This window comes from Miscanthus floridulus, chromosome 8 (genome assembly GCF_019320115.1).
Source record: "Miscanthus floridulus cultivar M001 chromosome 8, ASM1932011v1, whole genome shotgun sequence".
In the NCBI taxonomy this organism is placed as follows: Eukaryota; Viridiplantae; Streptophyta; class Magnoliopsida; order Poales; family Poaceae; genus Miscanthus; species Miscanthus floridulus.
Genome location: NC_089587.1, coordinates 89,890,569 through 89,906,057, shown reverse-complemented (window position 1 = coordinate 89,906,057; position 15,489 = coordinate 89,890,569). Strand labels below are relative to the sequence as shown.

Below are 15,489 nucleotides of genomic sequence, written 5' to 3'. Positions count from 1 at the left end.
CCTAGTATAAATATCCCTTGTCCTTAGTCTATTAGGAACTTTTTGATGAATTGGCCCTCATGTTGCAGCCGAGTTGCTGAGTGTCTTATTCAAACTTTTGTTCTTCATTGTTCATTCCTAGACTTATGAAGATATCCCTCTGGAACCCTCTAATTCATGCTCTAGACTCATTGGGTCTTCCGGATTGTGGCTCTACCGTCATCCGGAGATTGTGTCGAAGTCTTCCCATCGCTTGGTCGCATCCAATCTTTGTTAGGTATAAAGCTAGGTACCCCGCTATTCGCAGAGACGTGTCAATCTGGCTTCAGTTGAGTATTCTTTTTTTTTCGAAGGTTCAGTTGAGTACTCTGGTTATGATGATAAGAAACCTTCTTGACGGTGGTCGATCTTCACGACAGTAGGTCAACAATTGTCACCGGAATTGACAAAAAAAGTTGCTACAATTTGTTTGGCTACACACTAATTCGCCCTAATCCACATGAGTTGAGGTATTTGGTAGATTATTAGTTATTTTTTCAACCTAATACCTCTCTTAGGTCTTGCCTAACTGGTGCGAGACGTTGGTTATCAGAAATAGATTCTGGAGGTGCTGAGTCCAAAAAAGAAAAAGAAAAAGAAAACAAAACAGGGTAGGGACTAGGGAGTGGCCGAGGGCGCAAGGTTCTTGCTTCGCTCGATGTAGAGACCCTGCATCAGCATTTCAGCACTGACGGAAAGCCTCTCCCCTTGCTCTTCTTGGAGTAAGATACAACAGCCATTGCAAAAAGTGCTAGTATGATGAGTCATGACAGTACTAGTGAGGCACAGTCACACAATCTTTCATCTAATCCCACGAGGGATCCCGTCGCCCCAGCATACTATATATCAATATTTGCACCACAAAGTACATTTTGCAAATTATTCTACAAAATTCCACACAATGGCAGGCCCATAGCAGTTGCCAGGAATTTTGCACACAGGGTTAAGAAGGTAAAACCTCACACTATAAAACACCTCGAAAAATTCATTGACCCAATGTTGTATTGTATGCTAGCCTAGCATCGTGCATCAGAGCAGGGTGGATGTTGGATTTCATGACCATGAGCTTTCAAAGATCAGAGATGTGTTTCCCGCTGATGAAATCCACCACTTTGGTGACTGCCAGGTCCAGTGCCGCTGTTACGGCAATCAGGTTCTGCAGAAACTCCTCAGACGTTGGCTTCTCCCCATCCACGATATCAGTCACAGCTTTCACAAAGATCGCTGGTGTTGAGAACATGTCGGCGACATATGCCACAGCAGCTCCCTGAAAAAGGTAAACGAGGGAAAATCAGACCACTTTTGAAGACTCAAGATCACAATATACCGTTAGCAAGTAAAGAGGAAGGAAACAAAGTAGGCAACATAGTTGCCTGCTAAACTGCACACTGAGCACCAGTGCACTTGACACAATTGCTCAATGCTGATTATTAAACTTTGCATCTTGTGTTAACTTTGAATGATCTCAGCTAACAACAAAACCCATTGCACATGGCTACCTATTTCAACTACCACAGATGTAAGGTTTGTAGAAAACAGTCCTAGAATAAATGAGATGTTTTTTAACAAGAAATGTTAGGCTAGCTGCTAGAATAACTCCATTTTCAGGCTGTTTGCTTGTATTCATTAACTGATTGTTTGAGAAAAAAAGTGCAGACCTCCATATCCTTTATTGTAGCATCATTGCTCAGTATCACCTCCTCATCATGGGGAGACATATCCAGAGAATCCCCAGTCGACAACTTGCCAACCTGAAATGAAGGAAGTGCTCGGTAAGACAAGTACTATTCAGGTTTGCCCATAGATTGCTACAAGCTCAGAAGTTTGCCCATCGAACTACAAATTTATCACAGAATTTATGCCCACTAAAAGGAAATAGCAAGAGGCATATTTCTCTAAGCACAACATGCAAGAAAATGACTCAGAAGTTTGGCAACAGGAGATAGCTATGGCTCACCTTCAAATTGAGTTCCTTCAAGATATTAGGAGCTGCAAAAGTTTTCCGTGCTCCAATTCCATACATGTCAAAAACCTAATGCATATACAGCAACAAGTCCATTTTAAAATGGCTGAAATTTTAGAGACTGGGAAAAAGAGCAATAATAGCTGCAGAAGGCATCATATTAAAATTAAAAAAGAAAAAATCCATAATTATAGGCACAACCATGAACAAGTAATATACATGATAGATTTAAGTTATTAATCATGATGGTGCAGCAGGGCAAGGAACCCCAATTAGTTAAAGCAAATCAGATTAGATCAGGATTATTAGTTAGATCAAATTAGTTATGTATTGTCTGGCACATAGATGACTTGTTCATCTCTAACAATAAAATGGATATATAACCCCATCACAACACATATATGAAAAATGTGAAACAATACTCACAGGTATTGGTATCCTCCTGTCATGGAATGCAACATCTGATGCTAGGAATACATCTCCAATGCTTGCTCCTTTGGCCTAAACACAAGAAAGCAAATGTTGAAACAGAGTATTAAACTAGAACATAGAAGGCAAACATCAGCAAAGTTCTAGTGCATACCTTGAAGCCACCAGCAGTGCCAGCATTAATGATAAGGTCTGGCTTCAATGTTTGAATGGAAAAACTAGTCACAAGAGCTGTCGATACTGTACCAACACTGTCGACTCCTGCAAGGACGCTGTTCTTAGTAAGAAACGAAGTTGATTGACACAGAATTATCCTGAAGATAATTGCATAACATGTAGGCATGCAGGTTCTAGTGGGTCAACCCAGTGACCCACTACCCAAAATATTTAGGCTGGTGTAAATATCCACTGGGCTGGCCCACTGAACTTGGGGCTAAGTGGTGCTGAGCACTCTGTGTTACTGTGTAACCCAATCGGAGTTCCCTTGCCTGGCCGCCTCGTCCCATCCATTCACACCACCCCGCAATCAGCAGGTCATGTACTGGATTAACAAAGTGGCAGATAACTGCTAGGGATGCTTCGGTGGCGGCCCCTGAAGATCAAGGAAAAAGTCCATTTTTGGCCTTCCAACTATGGCTGCAGTTTGTTTCTAGCCCTCTAACTCAAAAACCAGACACGCGCAGTCCCTTAACTCTTAAAACCGTTTAAAATTAGCCCTCGCGCCCATTCGACCGTGGTTTCGGCCCAGTCAAACCCGCCACGACCGCGGTTTCGGCCCGGTCTCCATGTCTGACGAGCCGGGTCCATGGTGGCGGCGTCACGGGCTCACGGCAGGTTGAGGAACAGCGCCGGGTCGGTGTCGGCGAACACGCTGGTGCCCCAGTAGGACCCCAGGTCGCAGCCCGACGGCCACTCGAAGTGGCTCGGGTCCGGCAGCAGCTCCTTGCCGCCGCCAACATCTGCTAGCCCGAGCCCGGGCGCCGTAGACGTGTCCGTCCATGAAACCGCTGACGACGGCCGCCGGAGGCGCGGCCGGCGGCATCATCTCCGTGGCGACAACCGCTGCTGCGGGCTGCTCCGTCGCGGTCGGCTTCTCCGAGGCGGCAACCGTCGCTGCTGCGGCTTCCGTCGACGGTGCCGTGTTCGCGACGTCGGCCGTGGCGGTGGAGGCGTCCGTGCCGGGTGCGGCGGGTCCGGCGCTTGGAGTTCTTGGACCGCTTCGTGTTCTTGGGTGAGGCCGACGTCGCCGAGGACGAGGACGAGGACGAGGAGCTGCTGCTCTTGCGGGTGCCGCCCCCGACGGGGACGTTGCGGAGGGACCCGCCCTTGGTCCAGTAGCGGCTCAACCCGGCATACCTCAAGTCGTACACCCCGGAGGAGATCGACGCCATGGAGTGGGAGTCGCTGGAGTCGGGCATGGCGCTATGGAGCCCGCATTTCCACGTGGCTATCGCCTCCGTGCTCGCCGCGGAGCGCCGGCTCTGCGCGCGCGTGCTCGAGCCCCTGCCACAACCGGTCTGGCCCGAGTGCTTCGCCAAGATCGCCGCCCGCAACATCACGGCGTTCTTCCACTTCGCGAACGACTTGGCCGTTCAAGCAGCTCGGCATGCTCGACGTGGTGGCCCGGGAGAGGGAGCGCTTGGACGAGCTCTTCTCCAGCGAGTCAGCCACGCCGGTCGCCATCCGCGAGCGCACGCGCTCGGTCGTTTCATCGCGGGGAGAGAAGCAGACTCCTCCGTACTTTCTTCTTGGCCACACTTTCTTCTTCACCGCCGCTCCCTCCATGGCCCACTCGCCCCCGCCGCATGTCGCCGCCACGGGATGGCCCCCGCCGTGGCCGTGGCTGCTGTCGTGCGCCTCGCCTGGCCCGTCCATGGCTGCCGCCACGCGCCTCGCCCGATGGCGCCACCTCGTTGCGTGTTGGGGCTGGACGAGCAGAAGAGGCCGCGCCCGGAAAGGCCAGCATGGCCGATCGAGGCGCGACCCGGAGAGGCAGCCATGGCCTGCCGTGCCCCCACGTCGAACCCCACGTGCCGTAGCTGCGACAGGACGGCCGCGCTCCCGAGCTCCGACGAGACGCCGTCGCTGCGTTGGCTGCCACCGTGAGCGCGCCCCGGCCTCCTTCCTCGCACGCTGCCGCGAGCGAGCCCCGGCCTCCATCCTCGAGCGCTGCCGGTTCTTCCTCGCGCGCCCCGGCCGCGAGCGCGAGGTCTGGAGAGGCCGCACCCGCGAGCTCCGATGAGATGTCGTCGCTGCGCTGGCCGCCGCCCCTCTCTAGGCCCGGTTGCGCGCGCCCCGAGCGCCTACCCCCTACGCCCCCACCCACCGGATCCGCGCGCCCCTCTCCCGGCGGCTGCTCCCATCGTCACCATGGCGACGTGCGCCCCCGCGCGAGTGCCGCGCCGCCGCCTGCGGGAGCCACCATGGACCCGGCTCGTCAGACATGGAGACCGGGCCAAAACCGCGGTCGTGGCGGATTTGACTGGGCCGAAACCACGGTCGAATGGGCGCGAGGGCCAATTTTAAACGGTTTTGAGAGTTAAGGGACTGCGCGTGTCTGGTTTTTGAGTTAGAGGGCTAGAAACAAACCACAGCCATAGTTGAAGGGCCAAAAATAGACTTTTTCCGAAGATCAATGGTTGATAGTTGGGACAACACCATTTACCCGCCTTGACGACAGCACTAGACCTGTCTTCCCTAGCGATCAAATAGTCAGAGTGGTGGTGTCACTGAAGCTTGAGACAACCAGGTCATTTCTGTGACCCCGCGCCACCGCTTGCTTCCTCGACTGCCACAACCAGATCCTCTTCAGCAAGCAGCAGACCAACCTTCGCCGACCTCCGTGGCATTCCAACTGTGTGCCTCCACGTGACGCAGCAGAGACTTCTGTGTGATCCATCCCTGACTGCTCGACTTCTGTATGACCCATCCCTGACCCCCCCCCCCCCCCCCCCACCACCCCACCACCACCACCGCGCGGTAGACTTTAACAAGGGCAGGGGGCAATGGTTCCCTACTTCAATCAAATAGTCAAGTAACTAACAGTCGAGTAGTCTGTACATTGTCATCTTATTGCATATGCCCATACTGTCTATATTGTGCCATGTTGGTTTAGCAGCTACATCTGGTGTGTCAGTGAGGTTCATGTTTCTTCTTGACATGCAGTCTGTGTAATTATTGCTTGTGGTGTTTATCCTAACTGTCTAACAAAGCGAGATGAGGGTATAATATTGAAGGATCCCTTGATTTCTTATTGACTGCTTTGCTTCATTTCCTAAACATAGGTCAAACACTAAAGCACCTATATTAGTTTTCACTTCTAACTGTGAGATGGCCTTAGTGTGTGCACAATGCAATTTGTTCTCCATTTCATCTATCTTGTTCTGGACTTTCTTCAAACAGAGCTCTAAAGAGATTTTGTGCTGCAAAAGCTTAACTGACTGGATAACCAAGCAGATAACCTAAAGACTAGCAGATGTCTAACAGCCTGATCATGCACCTAACTAACTTGATAACTGCTAGGGACAAGGAGTCCGGACAAGGAATGACTGATCCTGAATGACTCCTACTGATCAGGACTCGGAAGTGAAACAAGACACACATGCAACCGATTATTCTAACATTCTGTCATGTTATTACTTAGCATGTTTCCTTTCTTTCTTGCTGAAAATATAGAGATCCCAATTACTTTTGGTGAAGTTAACTATGATGTCTCTCTTTTTAGATGGATATGCTTCTAGAGTTGTAGTGCTACTTCTGAAGTTGCAGGTTCAATGAAACAAGAAATGGACCTTTAGCTTTTGTCAAAGCTTCTAGCCAATATTTTCAGAGAAGATGCTGAAATATTTCAACACCCACCGCAGCTATCTCTCTACTTCGATATCTGAACTTGCAGTTTGTCAGTCAGGCTCTGTGGTCTTCATTCTTCAGGTTCAGGTTTTGTGGCTTGATAGTTATGTCATGTGATCTCCAGGTTCAGGTACATGGCTTGATAGTTATGTCATGTGATCTCCAGGTTCGGGTTCATGGCAAGCAGCAACAGGAAACAGAGTCACCTTATATAGCTCCTCCTTAGGTCACACCAAGTAGAAGTTATATTCTCTTATCTATATTTTTGGCAGAGCTATATTAGTCTCTCAGGCAAGTTTCCCCATTCCACTCATACTAAGGCGGATTGTATTGGGTCAAGTCAGCCCAAAGCCCAAAAATAATTAATTGGGTAGCGTGGGTCGGGCCTTGGGTCAACCAATTCCAACCCACCTACAAGGTTAATCACACGGACTAAAGAAAGGAAGATGCTGATGTATTATTGCTGGAAGTTATATGAGCTACTTGGGGGCATGATAAGAATGTAACTTGACAACCAACTAATGGAAATGTAAACCATCCAGAACTTACCAAAAACAGCATCCTTTCCAGGCAATACAAGGTCAATGTGGAGGCCTTTGTAGTTGCCATGGTACCTAACCCATGGGGCACCTTTAGGAAAACTGCAAGGTACATATAACAAAAAATGGTGTTAGCTTCAGGATATCATTCAGGTAGTATGTATTATGATGAATTTATGATAATGGATGACATCCCAGGTCCCACCACAGAATGGCTTAGTTACTTCCTTTAGTAAAACCAGGTACTGGCCAAATGCTGACACTTGATTCATGTATCATAGACTTTATGAGCACAGAATGCATAAACCTAGAGAGCATCATACTAATAACACTTTGTTAGCTCCAGGAACGCTTTGCGTTCTTATTCAGAATGACATAGTTGCTACTAACTGCGTAGTGATCCATGTTGCCCGCACACAGCAATCTGAACCAGAGGCAGAAATACCCAGAGGTACTAGCAAGTCATACTGTTCAGCATGCAGCACAAGGGGAAAAAATGCCTACTATCCCTTGAAATCGCCCTAATCCATTCCACAGAAGTCGCACTAATCCATTCCACTGAAATCGCACTGAGAGCACATACGCTGGAAACGCTGAAGAAGAACCAAAAGAGAAAAGGAAAAGGGCACTGACGTGGATTCGTGGGCGGGCGCCTCGACGAGCTTGAACTTGCTGACGAGCGGCGTCGCCTCCGTCTGCATCGCTGCAACGAGACCCGAGCAAAGCCGCAATACCCGCGGAGTAAGCGAAGCGAGAAACAGAGCAGAGCAGAGCCTTCGGAAGCAGGAAGCGGCAGGGGATCGGGTTACCTACGACGATGAGGACCTTGGAGATCGAGCCAGCTTCGGCAGCCATGGCCGGAGGTGCGAGACCTAGCAGGCGGATTGGGAGCGGTGAATTGTCGCCGACGGGGTGGGGATGGAATCCGATAGTCAATAGTGAGGCGGCGCTGCGGTGAACAGGTTTCCGTGATTCCGTCTCTCTTATAGACTGGACTGGTGGGGCCGGGTTGGGACCAACAGTGCGGGCGGCATGACTGGTGCCGGCGGCCGGCTGACGACGCTCCTGGACCGCACCTCCACTCGTGTCTCGTGCTGCCAACCGAGGCGCAGTCAACCTGTTCGGCGCCGTCCCTCCTCCGAGCTCCGACAATGCGACGTTAGGGTTACACTGTCAGCTAGAGCCTAGAAGGGGCGACCCGAGACCGGGCGATTGACCGTGAGGCCTGATTTAGTTCCACGAAATTTACGAATTTGGCTATGGTAGTATTTTCGTTTTTATTTGGTAAATAGTGTTCAATCATGAGCTAATTAGACTTAAAATGTTCGTCTCGTGATTTTCCACCAAACTGTGTCAATTAGTTTTTTTTCGTCTACATTTAATGCTCTATACACGTATCTTAAGATTCGATGTGATGACTACTGTAGCCCTTTTTAAAAAAACTTTTTGAAAATAAACCAGGCCTGAGATGAGAGATAGAGAGGGAGGGCGAGACGCACGCCGCCCGGGAGAGATTTTTTTTCGGCCGCTGGCGCTAGCATACTTTGGTGGATTCTGGGCCGGCAGGTGGAAGGCTTATTTTGGGCTGGGCCAGAAACTTCGAGGGGTGGTAGGATTGCTCACTTGCTTTCCACAGCGCCATCTGCAGACCCATTGGATCCACTCAAAAAAAACTGCAACCCATTGGAGTAAATTACTTTTTTCTCTATTCTCTATGGGCAGTTCATACATTGGTTTTTTCAGGCATCCATGGCTGTGGGAAGTAGAGGATGTCCAATTGGAGATGGCAAGGGCAAAAACTCATGATTGCTATAAAAAGTTTATAACTTTTTTTTAATCCATGATGCCGATGGCGGTAGATGTGGTGGAGGGGAAGTAGAAGGATGTATGGTTAGTCATGATGGCACCCTGGTGAAGACGGTTCAACATGACAACAAGGTAGAGACAGATTTGACATTTCAAACCATCGAAGACAAGCATAGGGCACAGTAAGAGTGAATCTCTAATGTCAATCTCTATGGACATTAAATATGCTGATATGGTATTGTATTGATGAAGAGAGAGATGATAAAGAGTAGGGAGAGTTTTACGGGGATGAAACTCTTCTACACTGTTTTCAAAATATTGGTATGTTAAAAACTAGAATATAAAACCTCTACTGAGACCGTCCTAAGGCAAGGGAGAAGAGTAGTGGCGAAAGTCGGGAGGGAGGATTGGAAGTTGAGAGACCATTGCCTTTTTATATTCACCTGGATAGATATGGGACATAGAATCCGATCAATACATGCGAATTCGAGTATTTGATGGGCCACAAATACCATGGGGTTACTTAGATGGGTCATTTTTTTACTAGCATGTTCCTTCTAATAATGTCAACTATAGACTAAGATGGGCCACTATGCGCACACTGTACTACGTGTTTTAAGGGTTGCTATGAGCCCATACATAGGGTTCTCCAATGGAGAAACAAGAACCATCTATAAGGCGGTACATGTCATAATTTATCATATGTGGATACAAATTAACGAAGAGAGACAGATAGAGAGCACGGCTAGCTTGATGTAGTCTATGTGTCGGGTTCATAAACCCGGGGTCCCTCGTGGACCGACTTCCTAACAGAGGCTCGGCCCAAGCAGACAACGCACAACTCATGGGCCGGCCCAAGTATCAGAACAACAGGCTAGAAGGCGATCCAGTCACCGACCGAAAGGCCTGGCCGAGGAAGAACGATGCTCGTTTTCTGACTCTAGCCCTTCTCTCCGACCGGAGCGCTCATTTTGATCTCCAGCCCACCTCCGGACGGCCTCTCCGATCGGAAGACCTGGTCGAGACACTACCTCCGACTTCCGACCCCACGTCTCCAATCGGGGGGTGTGTAAAAACCCTGCTCACTGCTCTTCTTCGACTGACGCAACCAAAACCGACTGGGACCAACCGATTGGGGACGCCCGCTCGGAAGGGACTAGAGAACGAACGGAGAAAGCAAAGCAAGGCACACAAAGTCAAAACCACGATACCAGGGACCATTGAAAGCTCTAGTTTGGTTTTGGTTAATTGATGAAACTCTAAGTGCTAACCTAATTTATCAAGATGATTATGAGATAGGTAGCACTACTCCAAGTAATGAAGCAATGGCGAAGATCATGACAATGGTGATGGCATGGTGATGGTCAAATGCTTAAATTTGGAAAAAAAGAAAGAAAAAAACAAAAGGCTCAAGGCAAAGGTATAAAATGTAGGAGCCATTTTGTTTTAGTGATCAAGACACTTAGTGAGTGTGATCACATTTAGGATAGATAGCCGTACTATTAAGAGGAGTGAAACTCGTATCGGAATGCGGTTATCAAAGTGCCACTAGATGCTATAACTCATTGCATATGCATTTAGAATCTAGTGGAGTGCTAACACCCTTGAAAATGTTTGTGAAAATATGCTAACACTTGTGCACAAGGTGATACACTTGGTGGTGTTGGCACATCTACAAAGGAGGTGGTGTTTACAGGGTTGAGATGGGTTTGGGTCCCTCTCTCCCTCCCGCCGAGCAAGCTCGGCAGGATTCAGCGCTTTCAGGAAAATGGAATGTCTATTTTCTATTGCGCCGGATGCAAATTCTTGTGGTTGGCACATTGGAGCAAGGGTGAAGAAGTTAGAAGTGAAAACGAGTTGATCGCGAAGACACTGGTGTCGGTCAACTGACCGGACGCTGGTTCTGAAAGCACCGGACCCTGGCAGCGTGCGTCCGGTCAAACTGACGGGTCTACACAGTACCGAGGGTGTTGCACCGGACGCTGGACCTGAGATGCACCGGACGCTGGTTTCTGCGTCCGGTCAAACTGACATGGCGACATAGTGACTAGGGTTTAGCACCAGATGCTGGTCTGTGTCCGATCAAGGTGGACCGGACACGTCTGGTCGAAGAAATACGCCTCGGGGAGCTTACTGGAAACGACCGGACGCTGGGGCTTCAGCGTCTGGTCAGTTTTGTCGGAGCGTCCGGTCAGTTAATAGCTGTTGTGATCTGGCGGCTCAAGTTTCACTCAGAATGACACATGGCTTACATCTGTGGACTGGACGCTGTGTCCAGCGTCCGGTCAGTATGACTGGAGCGTTCGGTCAGAGCGCGTTTTGCCCAGTGAAGGGGTATAACGGCTCTATTTGATGGGGGCTCTATTTATAGCCCCATGGCCGGCTTAAGGGAGCTCTCTTGCACATTTTCATTGACATAGCAACCTTGTGAGCTTAGTCAAAGTTCTCCCACTCATCTCCATCATTGATTCATCATCTTTGTGAGATTGGGAGAGAATCCAAGTGTATTGCTTGAGTGATTGCATCTAGAGGCACTTGGTATTCGTGTTGGGCTACGGATTTCGCTTGTTACTCTTAGTGGTTGCCACCACCTAGACGGCTCGGTGCAGCGGTAAATGATCGGCACGAATTGGTGATTGTTCATGGCCGTCTCCGGTGATTGTGAGGGGAGTTGTACCTTCCCCGGTGGAGCGCCGAAAGGTAACTCTAGTAAATTGCTCGTGTCATTGAGTTACCTCACTTGTGGGTCGGTTCTTGCAGTGTCCAATCGTGTGGACAAGGTTTGTGAAACACCTCTTAGCCGCCGAACCACCAAGTGTTGGTCGACACAACGGGGACGTAGCATGTTGGCAAGCACGTGAACCTCGGGAGAAAATCAATTGTCTCTTGTCTTTGGCATTCTCCCGGTGATTGGCTATATATTCTTCTTGTGATTGGTTCATCCCCTACACGTCGGTACAATCACCTTACTCACTTATTTACATTCTTGCAAACTAGTTGATATAAGCTCTTTAGTGTAATTAGAATTGAGAGCTTGCTTTATTATTTATATTCATCTAGTTGAGCTCTTTAGAGTAGCAAGATTGAGAGCTCTTAGTGAGTAATTACTTTGAAAGTTGTGTGCCTAAGTAATCATTGCAACTAGAATTGTTGGATAGGTGGCTTGCAACTTTTATAGAGTTAGAGCAAGTTTGTATTACGCTATTTGTCATACTAATTAAATTGTTCTAGTTGATTTGTAGATTTTTAAATAGGCTATTCACCCCCCCCTCTAGCCACATTAGGACCTTTCAACCGTACCCTGTACACTTGTAGAAACAGTACTCTACAACCTCCCTGACACAAACAATATTGTAGGCGCCGACATTTTCCCTACAGTATTGTGGGCGCCATTAACTCCCATACGGTAAGACCCTCCACATGCCTCTGGGCATCGACAGTGTTGTGGGCGTTGGCTTTTGTCGTACTGGACGAACATGGTAAAAACCCATTGCCTACCTCAGGTATCAATAGTGTGGCAGGCGCCGACGTCTGCCACGCCCAAAGAAGACAACACCACCTCCCACGTGCATCTGACATTCGACAGTATTGTGGGCGTCTACCATCATCCTATACCCGCCAGCGTGGGTAGCAAGGTTCAAAAGCATACGTACTATCTCCCTCTCACTTGTAAGGCCATTCCCTTCATCTATAAAAGGGGATGCGCTCCCTTCCAAAAAACTCAGTTCATTCAAGTTAATCTAGGTTGATTCAAGTGCCTCTATATTTATTAGATCGATCAAGTTTACTAGCTTACACCCACAGAACCGCCAGGTTCGGACCTCAAGCACACGCTTGAACACTTAGCTTATAGCGGAGTTCCTGTCGCTCTCGGTCCTTCCGACCGGAGCCGACCGGACCTCTTATACCCCCATCTTTCTCCTTCTCGTTTGTAACCCCACTGCAAACTTCGAGCACCTGGGCTCAGGAATAAAGTCACCGACCGACTCAAACTGGACGTATGGCACGTTGCCTGAACCAGTATAAACCCTGTGTCATTGAGTGCTAAGCCACCTCCGATCACAACATACGGCAAAACTACAAATATTTACTTGTTGATCACTTTCTGCACCGACACTATGTATTAATGGAATTGCCAATTTTGTCTCCAACTATCACATAGGCCCCGTTCGGCTTGCTGAAACTTGGCTGAATTGGCCAAAAATACTGTTCTGGCTGAATTATTGTGAGAGAAAAAAAATACTGTTTCGGCTGAAAAAATAAGCTGAATAGTGCGGATTATAAGATAAGCCGAACAGGGCCATAATAAATCCAAATTTGTCCCTCATTTCTCAATCCAGCTAACTGAATCCCAAAAATTTCATTTGCAGAATCAATCTAGTCTCTGATACTAGGTGGCGTTCCGTGTTGGTGTCCATGTCAACCACAACCTGCATATATCCTTCACTGAGACATCAGGCACAAAATGTAGCTTTCGCCAGGCCGGTCCAAAATTCTAGGCCAAGCCAATGCAAAATCCTAGAGGTTGTGTCGGCCCATAGGCCACGTGCCACTACGCTAGATTTGCACATCACTACTGGCATTATCACTGTCGGATTTGTGAGAACCGTTAGTGATGTACCTTCACTACCGGTTATGAACTTGAAAATAAAAAAAAATGATTGGGGCTGGGCTAAAACCAGCAGTGAAGGACCACATCACTGTCGGTTTATAGCTTGAACCGGCAGTGTTTTGACGGCCACTCATCACTGTCGATTTAAGCCAAGAGCTGATAGTGATTGGGCTCTATCACTGTCGGTTCTGGCAAAAAACCGACGGTGATAAGCCTACAATACAAAAAGGCTGCAGCCGTCCTCTCCTTCCTCCTCTCTTCCATCCCGAGAATAGAGGCGCGCGTTTGGATCCTTTCCTTCATTGTTGCTGCTGTTCTTCACCATGAAGCTAGTGCTTGGATTTTGAAGAATGGCTTAATCTTTTTGCTTTAAGGTTAGTAACAAACATCCACTTCTTTGATTTTGTTGCTTAATTAGCTTCGTTTTGATGGCTACATTGCTTGATTCTTATTCTAGTTCTTTCTCCATTCTAGAGAGCACTTTTCCAATTGGACATTTGTGCAAGGCTAAAATTATGGTGAATCCATTATCCAAACGGTTGGTGTCTATGAACACATTTAAATTCCTAGCTAATTATTCCATAGTGGTCAAGATCATCATTGTTAGTATGTGATGCCATAATTAGTTCTCAGAACTAGAGTAGAATAGATGTTCTTCATTATTGCACAATAATTGTTTTTACTGTGATTTTCAATTTACAGTGCCGGGGCTACTAATTTTAATTTTCTAATAATTAGTGTACAATAATGTTTTTAAAAAATGGTACTTTCGAGCTATAATTGTTGTTTATGAAGCTCGATTTCTTATTAATTCTTTGTAATTACTGTCTCAGTATTTTTTTGTGCAGAGATGGATCGAGAGTGTTGGTGGAAGTGGAACTGAACTCTGCCGGTTGTGTAAAGAACCGACAGTGAAGTTGAAGAACACTGCCGGTTTATAGGAACCGACAGTAATAGTTTACCCTCATCACTGCCAGTATAGTTATGCCGATTCAAAATTCGACAATGATGGGGTATTTTAAACAGACAGTGAAATGCACTTCTGACGTAGTGTGCTTCTGGGCTTCTGGCCATCTACAGAGAGTACGGGATCAGTACGTAGCAATAAGCCTGCCGTTGGGAGGGTATGAGCAAACCCGTTCTTACCCATGCCCAAATTCATTTCTAAGATACCCGTTTTATACCCTCCCCATAATTCCCCATACCCAATGGATAATCTGATTCAACTACTCATGAGTACGTGCTTTGCACTGTCCAAGCCGCTCCTCGTCTTCGCGATGACCCAGAGGTGTCAGAAGTTGCACCTTGCTTTGGTTGCGGTCTTCCTCTGCTAGTCTGCTGTCCTAGTGCAGTTTGCCAGGATCCCAGTGCACACTCTGTATCCTGCAGGAGCAGTTCGTGGTCATGCCGCTCGTCGTCGTCTTCTCCCTCTTGCCGCTGGCCGCGCACATCAGCATCATCCGTGCCTTCGTCAACGTCGATGTCCTTGGTGGATCACGTGACACGGGTTCTCCTTGGCCATCGCCGCCGATAGCGACACAGTTCCCGCGGCCGCAAGGCGCAAGCACACGCACACAGGTGGACGTCGCCACAATTGCAGCACGCCTCGTCGGCGCCGGCGCCGGCGGGCAGCGCAGCTCCCGCGGCCGCAGACAGACGTAGCGACAGTACACCTACAGCAGGCCCCGCCCCCCCCCCCCCCCCCCCCCCCCCCCCCCCCCGCCTTGCAAGCTCGTGCTTTCTATGTGATACAGTATCTTAGAAACAGCCATGGAGAACAGAACGCAAGGTAGGAGACGAGGTTACGGGTAGAAACGGGGATACCCATTCCCTCAGCCTTTTCGTTTGCAGGTGGCTTGTCATAAACGATCGTAAATTTTTAATCGGAATAGGTTTTTTTTTTTACATAAATCAGCCAGCAGTACTTTCTCATGAATCAGCAACGATACGAACCAGCCAACCGAACATGCTGTCTATCCTTAATCTAACGGGTAGCAGGCTACTTATGCCTTGTTTAGTTGGTAAAAATTTTTGGAAAATGATATTGTAGCACTTTCGTTGTTATTTGGCAATTAGTGTCCAATCATAGTCTAATTAGGCTTAAAAGATTCATCTCGTGAATTTCGTCTAAACTGTGTAATTAGTTTTATTTTTTATTTATATTTAATGCTTCATGCATGCGTCCAAAAATTCGATGTGACAGGAAATCTTAAAAATTTTTGGAAACCAAACACTACCTTACCCATACCCTACCCAAAGCACACGGGTGTGGA

General features: G+C 48.1%; 1 protein-coding gene and 1 pseudogene across 1 annotated transcript; both read right to left on the bottom strand.

Moving 5' to 3' along the window:
- Window positions 1-817: 817 nt before the first annotated feature.
- On the bottom strand, window positions 818-7,942 carry LOC136472900 (5'-methylthioadenosine nucleosidase-like). Its single transcript, XM_066470597.1, has 8 exons — window positions 7,608-7,942; window positions 7,432-7,501; window positions 6,809-6,900; window positions 2,565-2,671; window positions 2,408-2,482; window positions 1,976-2,050; window positions 1,677-1,769; window positions 818-1,285 (listed from the first exon to the last, which is right to left on the bottom strand). The coding sequence occupies exons 1-8, from the start codon at window positions 7,651-7,653 to the stop codon at window positions 1,088-1,090; spliced, it is 756 nt and encodes a 251-aa protein (XP_066326694.1). The 5' UTR covers window positions 7,654-7,942; the 3' UTR covers window positions 818-1,087.
- LOC136472898 (dof zinc finger protein MNB1A-like) lies at window positions 3,236-3,832 on the bottom strand (annotated as a pseudogene).
- Window positions 7,943-15,489: the final 7,547 nt, after the last annotated feature.

Excerpts from the sequence above, each read along its gene's own strand:
- LOC136472900 (XM_066470597.1), bottom strand. The coding sequence starts at position 7,653 with ATGGCTGCCGAAGCTGGCTCGATCTCCAAGGTCCTCATCGTCGTAG. Across the intron at positions 2,051-2,407 it reads ACAGGAGGATACCAATACCT|GTTTTTGACATGTATGGAAT; the intron begins GTGAGTATTGTT and ends TATATGCATTAG. Across the intron at positions 1,770-1,975 it reads TGAAGGAACTCAATTTGAAG|GTTGGCAAGTTGTCGACTGG; the intron begins GTGAGCCATAGC and ends CCTTCATTTCAG.